This window comes from Gavialis gangeticus, unplaced genomic scaffold (genome assembly GCF_001723915.1).
Source record: "Gavialis gangeticus isolate Ggan-Ray unplaced genomic scaffold, GavGan_comp1, whole genome shotgun sequence".
Lineage (NCBI taxonomy): Eukaryota > Metazoa > Chordata > Crocodylia > Gavialidae > Gavialis > Gavialis gangeticus.
Window position 1 is genome coordinate 136,999,242 of NW_017729032.1, and position 17,235 is coordinate 137,016,476.

Sequence of the window (17,235 nt, forward strand, 5' to 3'; positions counted from 1 at the left end):
TACTTTGAAATTGTTCTTCAATTTACATTACTTCATTTGAAGTCAATATATAATGTATGACAATTCAAATACTTTGCCACCCAAACAACCACAGTTGAATCTGCAGAAATTGCTGATTTTTCAGCTCAGTTCCATTGCATTCGTAAAAAAAAAAAAAAAAAAAAAATCCCCAAAAATGAAGCTAGGGACAACTCAAAAGCAAAACTTTTCAGGCTTTTTTTTCTAGATGTTTACGAAATTTCAGTTCAGGTAGACTAAATATTCTATTTTCTACCATGTGTTTTGTTTTGATTTTGGACATTTTTAGCCATTTTTTTAGCCATTTTATATAAATAAAGAACATTTGAAAATGGGGCAGATTCACCAAAGGACTTCAATCCATTCACAAGCTGAAAGTGTAGAAAATATCCATCCTGCAGCCCTCTGGTTTAGGATATGTGTATGAAATATTTGCATTAAAACCCCCTCTCTATTTGTTTTAGAGCAAGCACTTGGGTATTCGCTGCTCCAATGAACAAAATATTCATTGTTTTTATAATGTTTCAACATGTCCCAAAATTTCCTAAAGCCAGGGGGTAGATGAGTTACTGGAGAAGCAAAAAGCTTGCATTCAAATTTCTGCCTCAAACTAGTCAGAAGAGAGAGTATGTACCCCCCATCTTTCAGTTTCTTTTGAGTGTCCTGTCTACTGAGCTAGTTGGTAGTTGTTCCAAATTTCCAAAAGAGATTTAGCTAAGCTGGAACTGCAATTCTGGCAAATAATTTATTCTTCATACATATTATAATAATATTCTTTATTTAATTATTCTTCAGAAAGATATGTACCACCCAGCTGTACTCACAGAAGCCTTGCCCAAAAACAAATTCTGTCCTCAGAATCATAGTAACAGCCACAACCTTAAATTCAATTCAGTAAATTCTTCCCCACAGGGGAGCATCCTAACAAAAAAACTGTGTCGGTCTCTTGCCCATAAGAAAAGTTTATGCATACTTTAGAAAGTTGGCTTGCATTTTAGCTTTCCCAATACTGTCTGTTCTAATGAACATGCATCTAATAATGTTGCTATGGTTTTTGCTACCATGAAAAAAGATCTCTTGAAATCTGTGCTCACGGGTGTGAAAATTCACATAATGAAAATCATTCTTCACTATGTGTAAACTATGGAGAGTATTTGAAAATAAGTTGTTTTAATTATAACTGGCATTTCTTGGCATACTGCTGGTGATACAAGCCTCCTGTAAAACTCTTTATCATGCTTCACTCTAGTAATCTCACTTGGAAAAATTTTTTACAAATAAATGTAATGAGACATTGACTGTTTCACAGATCTGTGAAGATACTTGTTGACTAATTACTGTATATGGATAGGCATAAATGGGACTGAAACTGAATCTTTGGATTCTTTAGGAGATGCTTTGTCACCTAAGCAAAAGGACACCAGTTCATTAACCAGCAGAGACTTTTAATATTAATGGCTTTTTCATATCTCACTGAGAACTCATTACCGAGGTGACAAGAGTTAATTTAATTTTTGTCACAAAATCGTATGGCTCATATATATCCAAATGAAGTTAAGGTAATGTGCTTCCTGGTACCACCTTCTTTCCCATCATGGGATCCACCACTGAATGTTAAATCCTACACCGTACACTGAAATACATGCACACATTAACAAGCAAGTGTCTTCAAGTGCATTCAGTGGAGCACATCTTGAGTAGTAGCAGCAGTATCTCTCTTTCTTTTAAGTGAAGTCTTCAGATAATTCTAACTTAGCACAAAATATTCTGCAGCCATGATATTAGATACTCTACTGATTACCCCAAGCTTGTTAACATTGTCTGATTCAATTGTCAATTTCAATTAAAGATTGAAATCTGATTGTCAATTTTAATTAAAGATATTCACTCAAATGGGACTTTGACAACGATATTTTTCAGACCATTTTCTTTTCATCTCATTGTGATTTCTGTTGAAATTTCAAAGTGAAAGTTTCCATAAAATACTTATTTTAAAATTCTCTTACAGGGGGAGGCAATTTAAAAATAATAGTATGGCACTTTTTTCACCAAATTAAAACTAATTTCAAAGACAATTTTTATATTGAATATTTTTGTCAAGAATTTTCATCAAAAGAAATGAAAGCTCTGCCATTTGAAAAGAATCACAAAACATTTTTACCATTTTCAGCCAATACAAACTCTTTCTTCCATTATTACTCTTCTGTTGCTGTGTGGGCATAGGTTTCCAAGTTCAACACACTATATACATATCAAGTAGGTGACCTCTGTCACATCAGTGTGTACTAGATGTGATGTGGTAGCATTAACTCCATGCCTTCCACCCCATACAGTATTTTAAAAGATAAACAATTGGCTGGATCTGAGGGTCATGGGTCTCTGGATCAGTGGTTGAGACAAGTTCCATGTGGCTGAATCTGCTTGGGCTCCAGAACTTAAACAAATAATTTATTAATGAATGTGACTTCATTTCTTGAAAAGATTGAGAGGACCTGGGGTTCATTTCTTGAGAGGAACTCACAATGTGAGTTCTTTTCTTGAGAGGATTCCAGATTCCCAGTATTTTAAGGTTTAACCAAAAAAAATCCAGTCCATTTTCTTGCAAAGACAACCTTCAGAAAAAATGACAGTAAATAAAGTTTAAGACAAAAAAAATTCCCCCCCCTAATATCCAAGGCTGAAATGCCAAAAACTTTTCTTCTACCTAGCCCCTTCAAGAAGCAGGCACATGCCTATCAGTTCCTGAAAGAAGGTCTGTTACACCCTTCTGGCAAAAAACCCTGATTTGTTCTGATTTTGGGCACCTTCATCATACATACTCCAGACCCCTACCATTGTGAAACAAAGAGCATTAGAAGCTCCTCTTCATATGAGATTCAACTCAACATTTCTTCATCTTACACTTTCCTCATCTTAAAAGAATTTTTATTAAAGGTTTGGCACCTTCCAGGTGTACCTGGTTTCACAATATATAGCTCTCATCTTAAACTGCTCTTCAAGCTGGCAGGCTCCTTCCAAAATGGAGGAGAAATCAGGAGGATGCCTCTTCTGCTTGCTTACCTACAGTTTTGCATAGGTGGGACATTTTGCTTATTCTGCTTTAACCTTACATATGGGATCAGCCTCACACAGGCTGCATGTACACAAGATGTTGACTGCGCAGTAGCTCGTTACTACTGTGCAGTAGTGTGGCATGGACGAAGCATGATGCGACACTACTGTGCAGTAGTAACAAGCTACTGCAGAGCCATTGTCACTAAAAAGCAGTTCAAGGACACTGCTGCAGAGTAACTCTGGTTACTGTGCAGTCATTTAGTACTTGTGTATGCAAGTACTAAATGACTGCGCAGTAACAGCTGCACAGTCAGCATCTTGTGTAGATGCGGCTACAGAGCAGCAGCATGATCCCATCTGCCAAGGTAAGCATTAAGCTACTTCTGCACACTCTTGACCTGCATTCTTTTCAGTTTAGTCAGTGCTCCAGGAAGTGGTCCCAATGCATAGGTGGGACTACTTGAATGTTAGCAACTTGATTGAAGAAATAGATATCATAGAAGCAAAGCACTTCAGGAAATATTATTTTTATGTTCCCCTTTCCTTTTTCCCAGGGATTTTTCCATCCCACCTCTGTGCACTGGACCCAATATCTGTTGTTTACTGCCAGCAATGCAAGCACTGAAGCTTCAAAGGGACTTTATGACCTCCTCACTTGCTAGCTCCTTTGCCTCTCTTTGCATTCCATATGTTTAATATATATGAGCACAAACACAGCTGGGAAATAATAAGCTGTCTGCCAGGAACAGCAGCAAGACAAAGTGGAGTCAGCAAGAGGATTGAATTACAGGAGCCTTGCCTTCCTGATTTCTCCAGCACAGTTGTTAAACTGTTAACCAGCACTTAATTTTTCTGTAAAAAAATAGTCGCAGTTGTTATTACCGTTTGCTTTCTTAGTCTCTGACTTGGGAGATGAAGAGAGCGAGAGGGGTGGGGGAGAGACTGTGCAGAGGAAGGAGCAAGTTGGCCATAACATGACTTGTGTGAGCAGCCAAAAGCAGCATTGACAATATATAAAATGGATGAGGTTAGTAATGAAGATGGAGAAGGCAATGGGTAAAGTAGAAAGTTTAAACGCAAATGGGAGATAAATGAGAAGACTAAAATGGGAGCCCAGACGATTTAGAAATATCTTTGGTATAAGGGCCAAAAAAAATGATCATGAAGGAAAATGCCATTGGGAGGGAGCCATGGGGGGTTAGGAAAGAAAGGAAAAGAAAGACAGAGAAAATAAAGAAAATAGAGAGCAGAGAAGGTAAATAAATGGTGGGGAGAAAAACTAACAGAAAAGAGAAAAATAGAGATAAAGAATGAAGGAAACTGAGAGAGACAGATGAAGGAATAATAAAATTGAAAACAAGCATGGTATTCCATAGGTCTCTAACACATGCAAGCAGCATTGTTTTCATTTACATCCTTTTATTTTTGTTACATTTCCCTAGAAGAAAAGTGGGAGTCACAATAATTTTGTAATGTGCCCGATGTGCACACATTAGCCTTCTGACTTACAATGCAAATTGGATTGCAACCCTTGGGCTCCTAGAAATTTGAATGCAAGTCTGGGTACTCTGCTATCATGGGAGGGAAAAGAAAAAATCTTGACGGGAGCTGTGAAACATCTTCCTGAGGATTTATTTTTAAGCCCAAAGGCTTAATTCATTTGATTCATTGATTCATAGATGCTAGGGTCAGAAGGGACCTCAACAGATCATCGAGTCTGACCCTCTGCTTTGGCAGGAAAGAATGCTGGGGTCAGATGACCCCAGCAAGATGCCTATCCAGCCTACTCTTAAAGACCCCCAAGGTAGGGGAGAGCACCACCTCCCTTGGAAGCCCATTCCAAATTTTGGGCACCCTTACCATGAAGAAATTTTTCCTGATATCTAGCCTAAATCTGCTCTCTGTCAGTTTGTGGTCATTGTTCCTTGTTACCCCAAGAGGTGCCCTGGTGAACAGAGCCTCTCCGATCCCTTGCTCCATCCCGCTAATGAATTTGTAGGCAACCACAAGATCATCTGTCAGCCTTCTCTTGTGGAGGCCAAAGAGGTCCAGGTTCCTCACTCTCGCCTCATAGGGCTTGTCCTGTGAGCCCCTAACCATATAAGTGGCCCTCCTCTGGACCCTCTTGAGTCTATCAACATCCTTCTTGAAGTACGGTGCCCAAAACCAGATGCGGTACTCCAACTGCGGTCTGACCAATCCCACATAGAGGGGAAGTATTACCTCCTTGGATCTATTTGTCATGCATCTGCTGATACATGATAAAGTGCGGTTAGCTTTGCTGATGATTTCATCACGCTGATGACTCATGTTCATCTTGGAGTCCGCTATGACTCTGAGATCGCCTTTCACTTCTGTGTGGCTGAGACGGTCACTTCCCAGCCAGCAGGTGTGCTGGATATTTTTGCACCCTAGGTGCAGCACTCTGTACTTGTCCTGGTTGTATTGCACCCTGTTGTGTTCTGTCCACTTTTCTAACCTGTCCAGGTCTGCCTTCAGTCATTCCCTACCCTCTGGAGTGTGCACTTCTCCCCACAATTTAGTATCATCCGCAAACTTGGACAGAATACACTTCACACCCACATCCAAGTTACTGAAGAAGATATTGAAGAGTACAAGTCCAAGGACCAAACCCTGCAGGACCCCACTACCCACATCCTTCCAGGTCAATACTGACCTGTCTGCTACCACTCTCTGGGTGCAACTGCTAAGCCAATTTGCCACCCACCTGACGGTGTAAACATCTATGTCACAGCCTCTTAATTTATCTATGAGAATGGGATGAGATACTGTATCGAAGGCCTTGCTAAAATCTAAGAAAACAATATCCACCTCTGCTCCTGCATCTAAGCATTTTGTGACCAGTTATATCAGTGTGTGTTCAGTACTTAATGCCTTACATGCTTGTTCTATAACAAGACACTGGACAAACCAACCATTGGCAAACTACCATTCTGCTAAACGGAGTAGCACTCATACACCCTGGCATATGAGCTTTTGGTTACACATTTCTGAAATGTCATGTTCTTCTGTCACAGGCACTAAAGGTAGTAAAGCCAAAGATAATACTCATTTTTTCACAGAGTTTCATTAGAGAATCTGAACTCTTCCCTCTGCTATTTTGTTCAAATCTCATAGTACTGTTTGGCATATTGCCGTAATGTAGCAGCAAGTATTTGACAATGAAAAATGGGAAGTGTCTTTTCACATTTGTGAAGAATATATTTATTGTTTCATTATAGCTTAAGCCATAGGTCTTATTTTGTGAAATCTTACTGTTTTCAGCAGTCCATCTCCTCAGAAAGAACTTCATATTAATTATAGTTTCAAGGGCCCTGTTTGTTCCCACTTGATTTAATATTTGTTACCAATCACTTTTCTGTTGAATGTTCAGAAGTTAAAAAATATTAATCCTGGATACTGCTGTGAGTTGTTACTGTAATCCTGCTATTACTATTTAAATAGAGGCCTCTAAAAATTATTAATGTCTGCCATGTTCAACTATTAGCCAGAAGAAATTTTTGATCATCCTTGCAGAAAAATGTGGCAATCAAGCGAGTTTAGTCTACAACAATAAAAACATTAACACTTTCATAGACATGTAACATCCAAGATATGAAATATTATTAGTCTGTCTATATCATTGTTCTGAATAGAGAAATGCCAGTAAATTGCTTTCAAGGGTTTTTGTTTATGTTTTCTTTTTGTTTGTTTGTTTTGTCAATAATATCATTTTTTTTGTAATCTCACACAGACAAAAATGACAAGGTATAACACATACATAATACAACTTTAAAATTTGGCTAAAAGTAAGTAAATAATAGAAGATAGTGTATGACTCTGTATAAATTCATCAACTGAGTACACATGTCATGGGCCAATATCATGACAGCTAACCCACAGAAAGATTTGAGTTTTTGAGATGACAGAATGTCAAAGAAATTCTCACTAGCAGGAGTTACTAGAAGCAACTAGTGCAACATCCTTTACAAAGAAAGTGTGAGCCTTTGGGCTAAAATAACCACAAAGCAAGCAACTTGAATTGCTGGAGAGAGAGAGAAGGAGAGAGAGAGAGAGAGAGAAAGCACAACCCTATTTTTCTTGCAGTTCTCAGTGGCAAACTCTTTTGATCCTCATATTCACTAAATAAAAGAGTGGAAATTGTGTTTTTGCTGTGATGAAGAGATTGAGGACTCCTTGTCCCCTCTCCTTGTACATTCATATTGTGCTAACCAAAATCTTATTCTATATCCAGGCACAGGCACAACTTTAAAATTCAGTCAAGACCTGGAAGACAAACACCAACAAGATGTTGTGTTTGAATCAAGGCTTTTGGTCCAACCCATTGTATAGCAATAGACTATAGAAAACGGCCCCATAAAACCTCAGCTACAGACAAGAAGACAAGTACTGCTGCATTCAGCAAGCTTGAGAGGGGGATGCCCACATTTCAGTCATTTAGGAACACAGCATTGGCAATAGCAGTGTTTTCTTTCAGTTGACCAAAGTACAGGGGCTGTGGTAAGAAGGGATATTCATTTTATGGAGCAGCCTCACTGAAGAATATGCATTGAATAATCATTCCTACAATATCGTGGTTCAAATTAAACTTTGAGGCCTAGTCAATTCCACAAACAGTTACAAGTTACATTTGCAGGTTCCAAAAATACAGGCTTCATATTAGACAAAAGTTCCAAATGCCTCCAAGAAGCACATATTTATTGCTTATTAATTTCTTTGGTTTTGGCCATCACATGTATATGAAACATATTAACTAAGATAGTTTCCCCATTACAAAGCAAATATCGAATTATGTTGTCCAATGGGACTGTTTCCAAAAATGCATGTTGCAAAATTCACAAGAGAATTGGATGAAACAACTTGCGTCCCAGTGGTACTTTTTGTATTAGAAAATTTTAAATTGAAATTTTGAAGAATGTAAACTCATTTATCATAGCTGATCTCTGCTTCCAGCTGGGGTCTTAAGTGACCAGTGTGGGTTTCCCAATCAAATACAAATTAACATTGATTTGATTAACACTGAATGCTTAACTGGGTTTTTTAAATATCATTGTTTCAATGTGAGGGAGGGAGGGAGGGAGAGAAAGAGAAAGATTCTGTCTTCTGTACTTTTAAATGAATAATTTAATCTACAGATGGCTATCTGTTTTCCCAGGTTAGTGATACCAAGGAGTGCAAGACTTAGTCTTGTTTTAGTAGCAAGGGAAAAGGTGCAAAACTGTGTGACTGGGAGTAAATATTTTTGAGAGTTGTCGTCAGTTAGAAAAGAACAATTTAGAGAGACTTGTCCATATGAAAAAGGCTTATAGAAATGTTTCTGAGAAAGAAATCAGAACACCTCTTATGCAGTGTTCTGAGGCAGTTCTTGACTAAGAAGAAAGAAAATCAAAACCAAGAGCTACAAGCAATTGAAAAGAGGTTCTACAGTACAGGGATAGGCAGATCAGGACACACATGGAGGTTTGCCAGCAGTTTTAATGGTGAAGAAGGAGAAGAATCAGAGAAGGATTAAGGCACAGAGAAAGAAATGAAATTAGATACTTGTTAAATAGTGACATGACGTGCAAGATTAAACCAATACTTATTGACTCACTAGTAATTTTTGCATCATAGGTAAAATAATTCAATTGGGGATTTCTAGTTGGAATTCTGTGGCCTATAACACAGGAGGTGACATTAGATCATCATTCATCATAGGAATTTCTTCTGGGTTTAAAATTATGAAACATTTGACATGAAAACTCTGAACAGTAGTGTAATGGGGGTGGGGAGGGAAATTGGGGGAGCAGCATTGGGCACTGCCTTTTGAGGGAAAGGAGTGGAAGGCCCTAAATATAGTTGCTGCTGCAGCTGGCCAGGCTGCCACTGCCAGCAGCATGGCAGCTGCCACTGCCCCATGCATTGTTTCTGCCCAGGGCATAGAGCTGCTTGATTATGCCTTTGTCTCAGCAAAAGAATATCAGGATAGTTCTCTTTTGTAAAAATAAATTATAATTACAAAACATTTTAAAGATATTTTGTGAATAAATGTAAAAATTAATAGAATTTTGAGGAGGCGGGGGGAAAACTCTTACATATTTCCACAACTATATCTCCCTTGCAGCTTCCGTAATGTAATTTAGATGTTATTAATCATGTAAAATCTTGATGAAGGAAGAATAATACTATGGTAATTGTCAGAATCTGCTGATGGTTACTTTTGCTGTTAAATCCATTCAAAGAATACAATTGGTAATATTTTTGCAAAAGCAGAATATAGTCTGTGCAAAAGTCTGCAGAACATGCTATTATTACCCTAGAAACTATTCTGTGATAGATGGACGGTTTCTACATTGGTTATGTATGTTTATTAATTGGATTTTACTAACTCCATCCAAAAAAACAACTTAAAGCTTGAATTTCCATCCAAAAAAACAACTTAAAGCTTGAATTTAAAGGTACTGAACTATTATTTGGGCATGTTGGATTATTTGTCTGTTTTACCTTCTATAAATTTCATTAAATGCTTCTTTTCACCTTTGGTTGAATACTCAACAGAAAAATCAATACAATGACAAATGACCAGCAAACTGCTTTGCATACTGTATTAATTATGTAATTAAAACTAAATTCTTCCAAAAGAGAGAATGATCGGGGAAAACACTGTACTTTGATAATATCCTCTCTCAAATTATACTACTTGATTTTTGAATGCGGAATGAATTTTCTGAGAATTCACAAGTAAATCTATAAATTAGTTAGAGTTGAAATGATATAGTCACTGCATAAGACAAAACCCAGGGCTCCCCTCCTCCAAAGGTAGCACTTGTTTCCCTGAGCTAGAGGGACATGTATTCCCTTGTTTCCTCTCCTTCTGTCCTTATGAATCTTGAATTTTTGGCTGCCAGGTCCTCCAGCTTCAACAGGACGGTTTAAGAATGTAGTCAACCTTGCCCAGCCTTCACAACTAGGGGACTTTTTGAAATAGTGGGAAACATATATGTAGTTTCAAAACTTCACTATGTGAGGTGAGCCTAGAGCCCTTGTCTTTTACTTCTTAAATGCCCTAACCACTAGCCAAACTACAGTGTATCCCCCATGAGAATCCTCTAATTATGCACAATAGATAAGGTTCCCCTTAGGGTACTTAGGTGCTGGAATGAATGAATAATTAATTCCTAAGGCAAGATTCACATAATAACATAAATATCTGATTCAAAATGGTGGCTATACTGAGCATATATTTTCCAGTGCCTAGCTCTGTTCTTAGCTAAGCACAGGATGCATACATCTGTGCTGAAGCCTCTAGGACTTCACATGGTTCTAAACATTTAGGCAGGACTTTCCTGAATTGCATGTTAGAGAAGAGATGCAAATTTTGACTGAAAAATAACTAGTATATATAAATCCTTTTTTGAATCTGGGCCCTAATCCTTAACCATCACAATGTACAAGTTTAGGTACATACTAAGCCTGTCCTAACTCCTTAGAACCTTTTAAAATACCAGTCTAGCCTTACTGTCATCCCTGTCTTGTAGATAGGCCAAACTTCATTGGTTTAATTTCTATTAGAAGACTTACATTTGTATAATAATAAGGTCCTCTCCTAAGCCTGTGCTCTCACAGTCTTCTGGATTTGTCTGCATTCAGTCATAATTAGGAGATGTAACAAGTCATTTCCATATTGTGTTAGAGATAAAGAATCATGGGATGCCTGTACACGAGCATGGAGGTTGCTCCGACACGCTATAATTATAGCGCATTGGAGCAGACTTGATTAATCGAGTGTGCTGGAGCATGGCAATTACTGCACTCCAGTAGCCTGCTGCATCTTGTGTATCAGCATCCCAGCACTTGAAAATGGTGGCAGGGGTGCTTGAACTCAAGCTTGTTTGACGAGCTTTAGTTTAAACAATCCCACTGACATTTTCAAGCATGGGGATACTGGTGCAAAAGATGCTGCTGCACTTTAATTAGAGAGACTCTCAGAGTCACTCTAATTAAAGTGCCGCCCATCTCCCCTTTACCCCTGGAGCATGTGTAAAAGTGTACATGGACAGAACTTCTTCAACACATTGTCATATAATGAATAAACATAAGAAAACCATAACCTGTCTATAAACCAGATCATGAGCATAAAGAGAAAAAGTCATCCTTTAGCTTTCTTTTCTTTGTTATGTCTACTCAGTTCTAATTATACTAATTAACCCATTGATAAGATTTAGGCTGCATAAGCAGCATTTTTGGCCACCTCTGTGGATTTTGGACTCTATTCCTTTCAGGAAGACATGTAATTCCATGTAAGTCACAAAAGATTGAGGAGAAGGATCCTCGTGTCTTTTATCCAGATAATCCAATCTATAAATCACTTGTTCAGCCGTTAGAAATTGCTAAGCCCTGCTCACTCAGAGGAGGATTGAACCTATATTTCCCACTTCCCAGCAAAATTCTTTATCTTCTCGGTCATGGAGTAGGCAGACCTAAAAGCCTCCCCCGCAGACCAACCTGTTAAAGTTGACCCACAAGGCAGCCAAGCAGATGAAGAGATGTGGGTCAGAAGAAAAAAAAAAGAGGGTTTGACTGTAAAATGAACACTGCCTTGGAAAGGAGGAGGCATCACTGGTCCCTACTCCTGCCAGCAATGGTGTTTCTGTATGTAACAGTCGTTGGCTAAAATGCATAGACATCAGTGGGACTGATTCTGAGTGGTGACAAGGACTCGGGCCCCTTTCTTTCCAGCTCACTGAACTTTATGTCTTCTATGACATAAAGCCAGTGATGCCTTGGCTGAAGGATGCCCTTTTCAATGCCTAGTCCATAACTTGGTAGTTAGGGAATTTTTGCTGGGAAGTGGGAGATGTACATTCAAGCCTTCTCTGCATGTGGGGAAAGGTATAGAAACTGGACCTCCTACCTTCCTGAGAGGTGCCTAGCCACTAGGCCGTTGAGTTATAAGGGGTCCCTTCTCCTCTGTCAAATATTTGCCAGTTTTTTGTGATTAACTTTCCAGGGATTTGCATGGAATATATGTACTTTCAGGGCAAATTGCAAAGGGGAATAAGATTTAAAATCTGCATAAGCATCCCAAAATGCTACTTAAACAACTAACCACATATGTTCTAATTATCTACCTATAGGGGAATTGGCTTTGGGCCTTAAAGTCTCTTTTATGTATTCTTCAATTCTTGTTTCATTTCATGTTTGTTCATACAAGTTAAAATACTAATATTTTCCAAGCTACTAGCCAAACTGCTGCTTAGAAGTGCATGCATATATATTTTCAGTCTCCTAATGGTTAAAGATGTGAGGTATATACTTGTATGATTTTTGTGTGGTCAAACAGACAGTGTTTTTTTACCTAAACTCTATTGAAAATAAAATAAAAAAGATTTATGTCTGTTTGCAGTTTGGACCAAAATTTTATCCATTACAAACTGAAAAATAGGCAGTATAATGGAAGTGCTGACACAACGTTAACTACAGCACGCAAAAACTGTGTCGGTATAATAAAGCTTCCTAAGTGTCTATATGCTATAAATAGGACACATTTGTCAATTTCCTTGTGCAGTCAAATTGTACTCACTTTTCACCCTGCACCTGGGTGCCTTTATGATTCTCAGAATAGCAACAAAGCCATTTCGATTCAGCCATTTTCATGTATCTTTCAAAGACTGAAATTCCTTAGTGCTTCATTCCAACAATGCCATCAAACTTACATCATTTTAACAGACCTAACACCACCTTAGAAGTTGTAAGCCATCCATTTTGATATTAAGTACATTTACCGCTCACTCATTTAAGTACATATTTACTTATTTATTTGTTAAGCTTTTTTCTGAAATCTTTTGAGCTGACATTCAGTGTGCACCATCTTTCTCTATACTCACCCCTAAAGCCCTAGTTTACCCTGTCTTCTTCACTCCTTAAGGAGGCCTTAATGTGATGCTGCACAGGGATCCTGGTTTTCTCTGATTTAAAAAATCCCCAATTTTGTGGTTAAAAAAGTAACCCAAAATCCACATTTTTCCATGATTAAAATGAACCACCTGTAATACATAGATGTATATATAGTAGTATTTCATTTTGAACATGGAAAAATGTGGATTTGGGGTTACTTTTTTCAACCTGAAAATTAGGGATTTTTTTATCAGAGAAAACTAGGATCCCTGGATGCAGTATAACTACTAGCTATTGTTTCCAGAGATGTGAACAATGAATAAAATAAAAAAAAACCCTGTATTGGCAATAGAATTATGGCCCTGATCCAAAGCCCATTGGAATCAATTGGAATCAACCCATATGTGCATATTGCTCCCAAACTCAACACCTGTGATACGGAGGAATGCCAATTCCTGCCTCTATTTGTAGTACTTGCTTCAATTCCAAATCTGTTTTTTTCCACCCCTGCTGAATTAGAAAAGGTAAATTTGGATAGCCCAAAAGTTTGGAAGTATCCCTTTAACAATGTTTGATGAGCATTTTGTTTTCCAGTAAGTCATCTGAACTCAGACTTTTGCTAGTTTCCTGCACCTTACATGAGAGGTAGAGAGGAAGATTTTTATGGGGAAAAAATTGAGACATGTTTATTGGCATATTCTGTTTGCAAAGAAACCAAAAATTCCTCTAGTAAATTTGTAAAAGATGTGTTGAATTAATAATGCTATGAACAAGAACTGAGTTGTAGTTGGTGTTGTACCTGTGTTATAGCACTAATGCATGAGAATGACGTTATCAGTCATGCAGGAATGAAGCAGATTGCCCATAGATCTCCAAGCAGCTGATTTAAAGGCAAATCCTTTCTGTCCCAATAGCAGTGATTCAGGGTGCTAACACACAAGGTTCCTGGAGCAGAGTTGTAAACCTTGTGCACAATATTCAGAAGAGCATAGTACATGGGGGCCCAAGGGCCCTGGCCCCCATCAGGAAGAGTGCTGTCACCTGAAGTGTGTAAAACTTTCCCTACATCCATAATCTTAGGGCCCCTCCAGTAAAAATAAAAGGAGATGCCGATGGCAGAAATCCTGTTTTAGTCACTTCTCTAGAGAAAAGATGGAGCTACAGGGGCCACTTTTGTCTTTTGCATGGAAACTACTCACCCAGCATGTGCCCAAAGAAATTTAACTCCATATCACTCATTGCACAGAATAATGCCCTAATCACCATGCTGTAGGGTGAAATGTGTTGAGCCTCTCCTGCCAATGCTGTTCCACTTTATATAAAATGTTTAAATATCCATTTAGCCAGTGAGAATGACTCCCAAGCCTACTATCAGTGTACACACCATAAGGATTATTTAGGCACTTTTAAAAGAATGGAACAGGTAGAAGATCATCTCTTCCTTGGTGGTTTTGTGAATCTAACACTAAAACTATTTAGGCAATTCAACATGAATTACCAAAACTATGCTTTTGAAAATCATGTATTCATGGTGGAGAGGGAGGGGGGAGAAATCACTTGGCTCTAATTATATGTCTAGTACTTATCTCTAGCATATCTCTAATGATAGCTAACTAAGGCAATTACATATAGCTATTGAGGTATGTATGTTTAGGGGCAAATCCTGCTCCCTTGCAGCTGCAGAGTACCATGCCTAAGACAGTACTGCTGAGAACACAGCTGCATTCCCTGATAACATCCTAAAAATGAGGTCTAAAGACTACAACTCATTCTGTGCACTTGCTTTTGGCTGTATAACAGTATTCCTTGTAAGTGTTTTGCTGTTGCAAATCTTGAGGCCCATAACTCTCAGATTTGATACAGTTGAAAGGAAGATGTCTGTGCCTATATTAAATCACATTTGATTTTCTTCTGTTTATTTCAAATATAAATTTTTTATTTTCTAAATTTCCAAGTAGGAGAGGCATTTTTGGGACCGGCATTTGCTCATCACAGATAATAGCGACTCTAATGTTGTTTGATATTTCAAATATAGTAGAGAATAGGTGTACCATCACCTAAATTATTTCACAAGGTGATATACTTTCTAATTTCTAAAAGGGAGAGCCACTAATTGTCTCTCATAATTATCTATCTATAGCTTCATAATAATATGAGATGCTAGTCACTTACCTAGATTATTACTTGAATCCAAGTCAAATAATGTAGGATTAATTCATTTTAACAGGGCTGATAAACAATGTCTCAAAGGTGTAAAACAGCTGATGAGAAGAATGCTACTAACCAAACTGTATCATTGGGAATGGTTTCATCTAGGTTCTACAAGCTTAAAAAAAGCTATACATTTGAAATAATACTTTACTTAACGCTGTTGACAAGGGATTCTCTTGTTGTCCTTCCATCAAGACTCCTGAAGGCCGTTGGCCTTAGATACCTCAAATTCCCCATATCATCTGTCTGGTTAGTTGGATATAATGAAATGAGAGCAGTCACCAACTATTCACCATTGAGAGGACCATTGCTGGTGTCGGCTCCCCCACCCCGCTCCGTGCAAGAGGCAGAACAGTGGCAGCATGGGGTGTTAGGTGGCAGCACTCCATCCCAGCCCCTCCCTCCACCCCTGTCATTCTTGAAGGGCGATTGGCTAGTAGAATCACAGATTCGTACAAAGTAGGGCTGGAATGCCCTTCAGAGGCCATCTAGTTGAGCTCCCTGCCTGGATCATCCCTATCTAAACCATCCTGTATAAATCCATGAACTAAATTTTTTGTAAAACAACCATCAACCCTAACATAACGCAATACACAGCACCCTAACTTGCCACAGGTAAGCCAGGGGAACCATGGCAGTCAATGTTCTGCTTCTGTAAAAGGTTTTAGCAAACACTCAAGAGATCCCAACTAGAAGGCCATACCCCTGCTACAGAGGATGACAAAAACCTCCACCATCCACACAAATCTGATCATAGGGTAAATCTTCTTCCTTACCCCAAGTACGGCAATCAGTGTGACCCTGAGTGGAGGGGCAAGACCCTCTAGGCAGGAACCTCTGTCTTTAAGTTCCAGGAGTATTGGTACACCCCTGTCAAAGTCCCCGGCCTTGGCTGAAGCCAACACCTAATACCTCTGAGGAAGACTTAAAAACACCCTAACACACATAGCAGAAATGGATGTGAAAGGGCAACCAGCAAAACCCAGAAGCTGTAGTAGATTATAAGATTTCAATCTTCACCAGTTTATGGTACAAAAAATAGATGGACTTGGTTAAGTAGGGAACACTTGCATTGGAGGAGCGATCATTCAGTATTAAAATACAATCAGGAGTTCAATATATGAGTATTTTTGTGAAGTTACTATTATATAGACAACATGATGTATGCATGAGTCCTTTACAGAAAAAGGAAAAACCTGGGGTGTGCGTTTCCATTTGTTTCAGATCTACGTGATGGGGAGGAACTACAATAAAATCAGTAGCCACATTCGTGTAAACCAAGGGTGTCAAACAGATGGCCTGATCCAGCAAGAGTGGCTCCTAGAGAGGCCATTGGGAATACTTGTCAGTGGTGGGAGAGTGAGCAATGGCTGAATTAACCCCCACAGTTCCCTGACACCACTTGCCCAGTCTACACTTGCTCTACTTCTGCCATCACACCCCACTGTCTGAGGTGGGCCTGGGTCTGACCCATGAGGAGCCTCCATGGTCTAGATTTGGCCCAGGGGGGATGGGTGATTTTGACAATCTATGTGTAAACCTAATGTGGGCAGAAGAGGATGAAGTTTCCTGCACTGAAAATTTTGCTATATAAGCATTAGTTTTACATCTTTGGGAAAGCTAACTTTATATATAGACTTCTTTTTGTTTCCTTCTCACTTACAGGTTATCCAGCATCTGAGGCTTTCAGACAATGAGAGTGCTGCTCTGCAGGAACTCCTGGACTGGAGGCGAAAACTATGTGAAGAGAAAGGAGACTGGCAAAATATTCTGCACAACACAGAGCAAAGAATCACAGCCCCTCCCCCACCCCCTTGTAAAAAACCAACCCTGCTGAAGAAGACAGAAGATACCTCCTGCAATAGACTGTCTTCGGGGATATGGGATACCACAATGTAATTCAGATGCATTTGTCTGTGGACTGTGAAAAATAAAACTATCCAACAATTTGAATCAGTAAGTTTCCCTTTCTGCAGTGTGTGCAGGGTTTTCTACAAGTGTGTATTTGGGAACACAGGAAGCAAGAGCTACATAAATCTGTTGTGTGTGTGTGTG

At 38.8% G+C, this 17,235-nt stretch overlaps 1 protein-coding gene across 1 annotated transcript in view; it reads left to right on the plus strand.

The window, feature by feature from the left end:
* MYO16 (myosin XVI) overlaps positions 1-17,229 on the plus strand; it is a 581,111-nt gene extending 563,882 nt beyond the window's left edge. Inside the window, exon 34 of the mRNA XM_019525343.1 lies at positions 16,846-17,229. Within this exon, the coding sequence (XP_019380888.1) occupies positions 16,846-17,079 (234 nt within the window). The 3' untranslated portion in view covers positions 17,080-17,229. The remainder of the gene's footprint in view (positions 1-16,845) is intronic.
* The last annotated feature ends 6 nt before the right edge of the window (positions 17,230-17,235 follow it).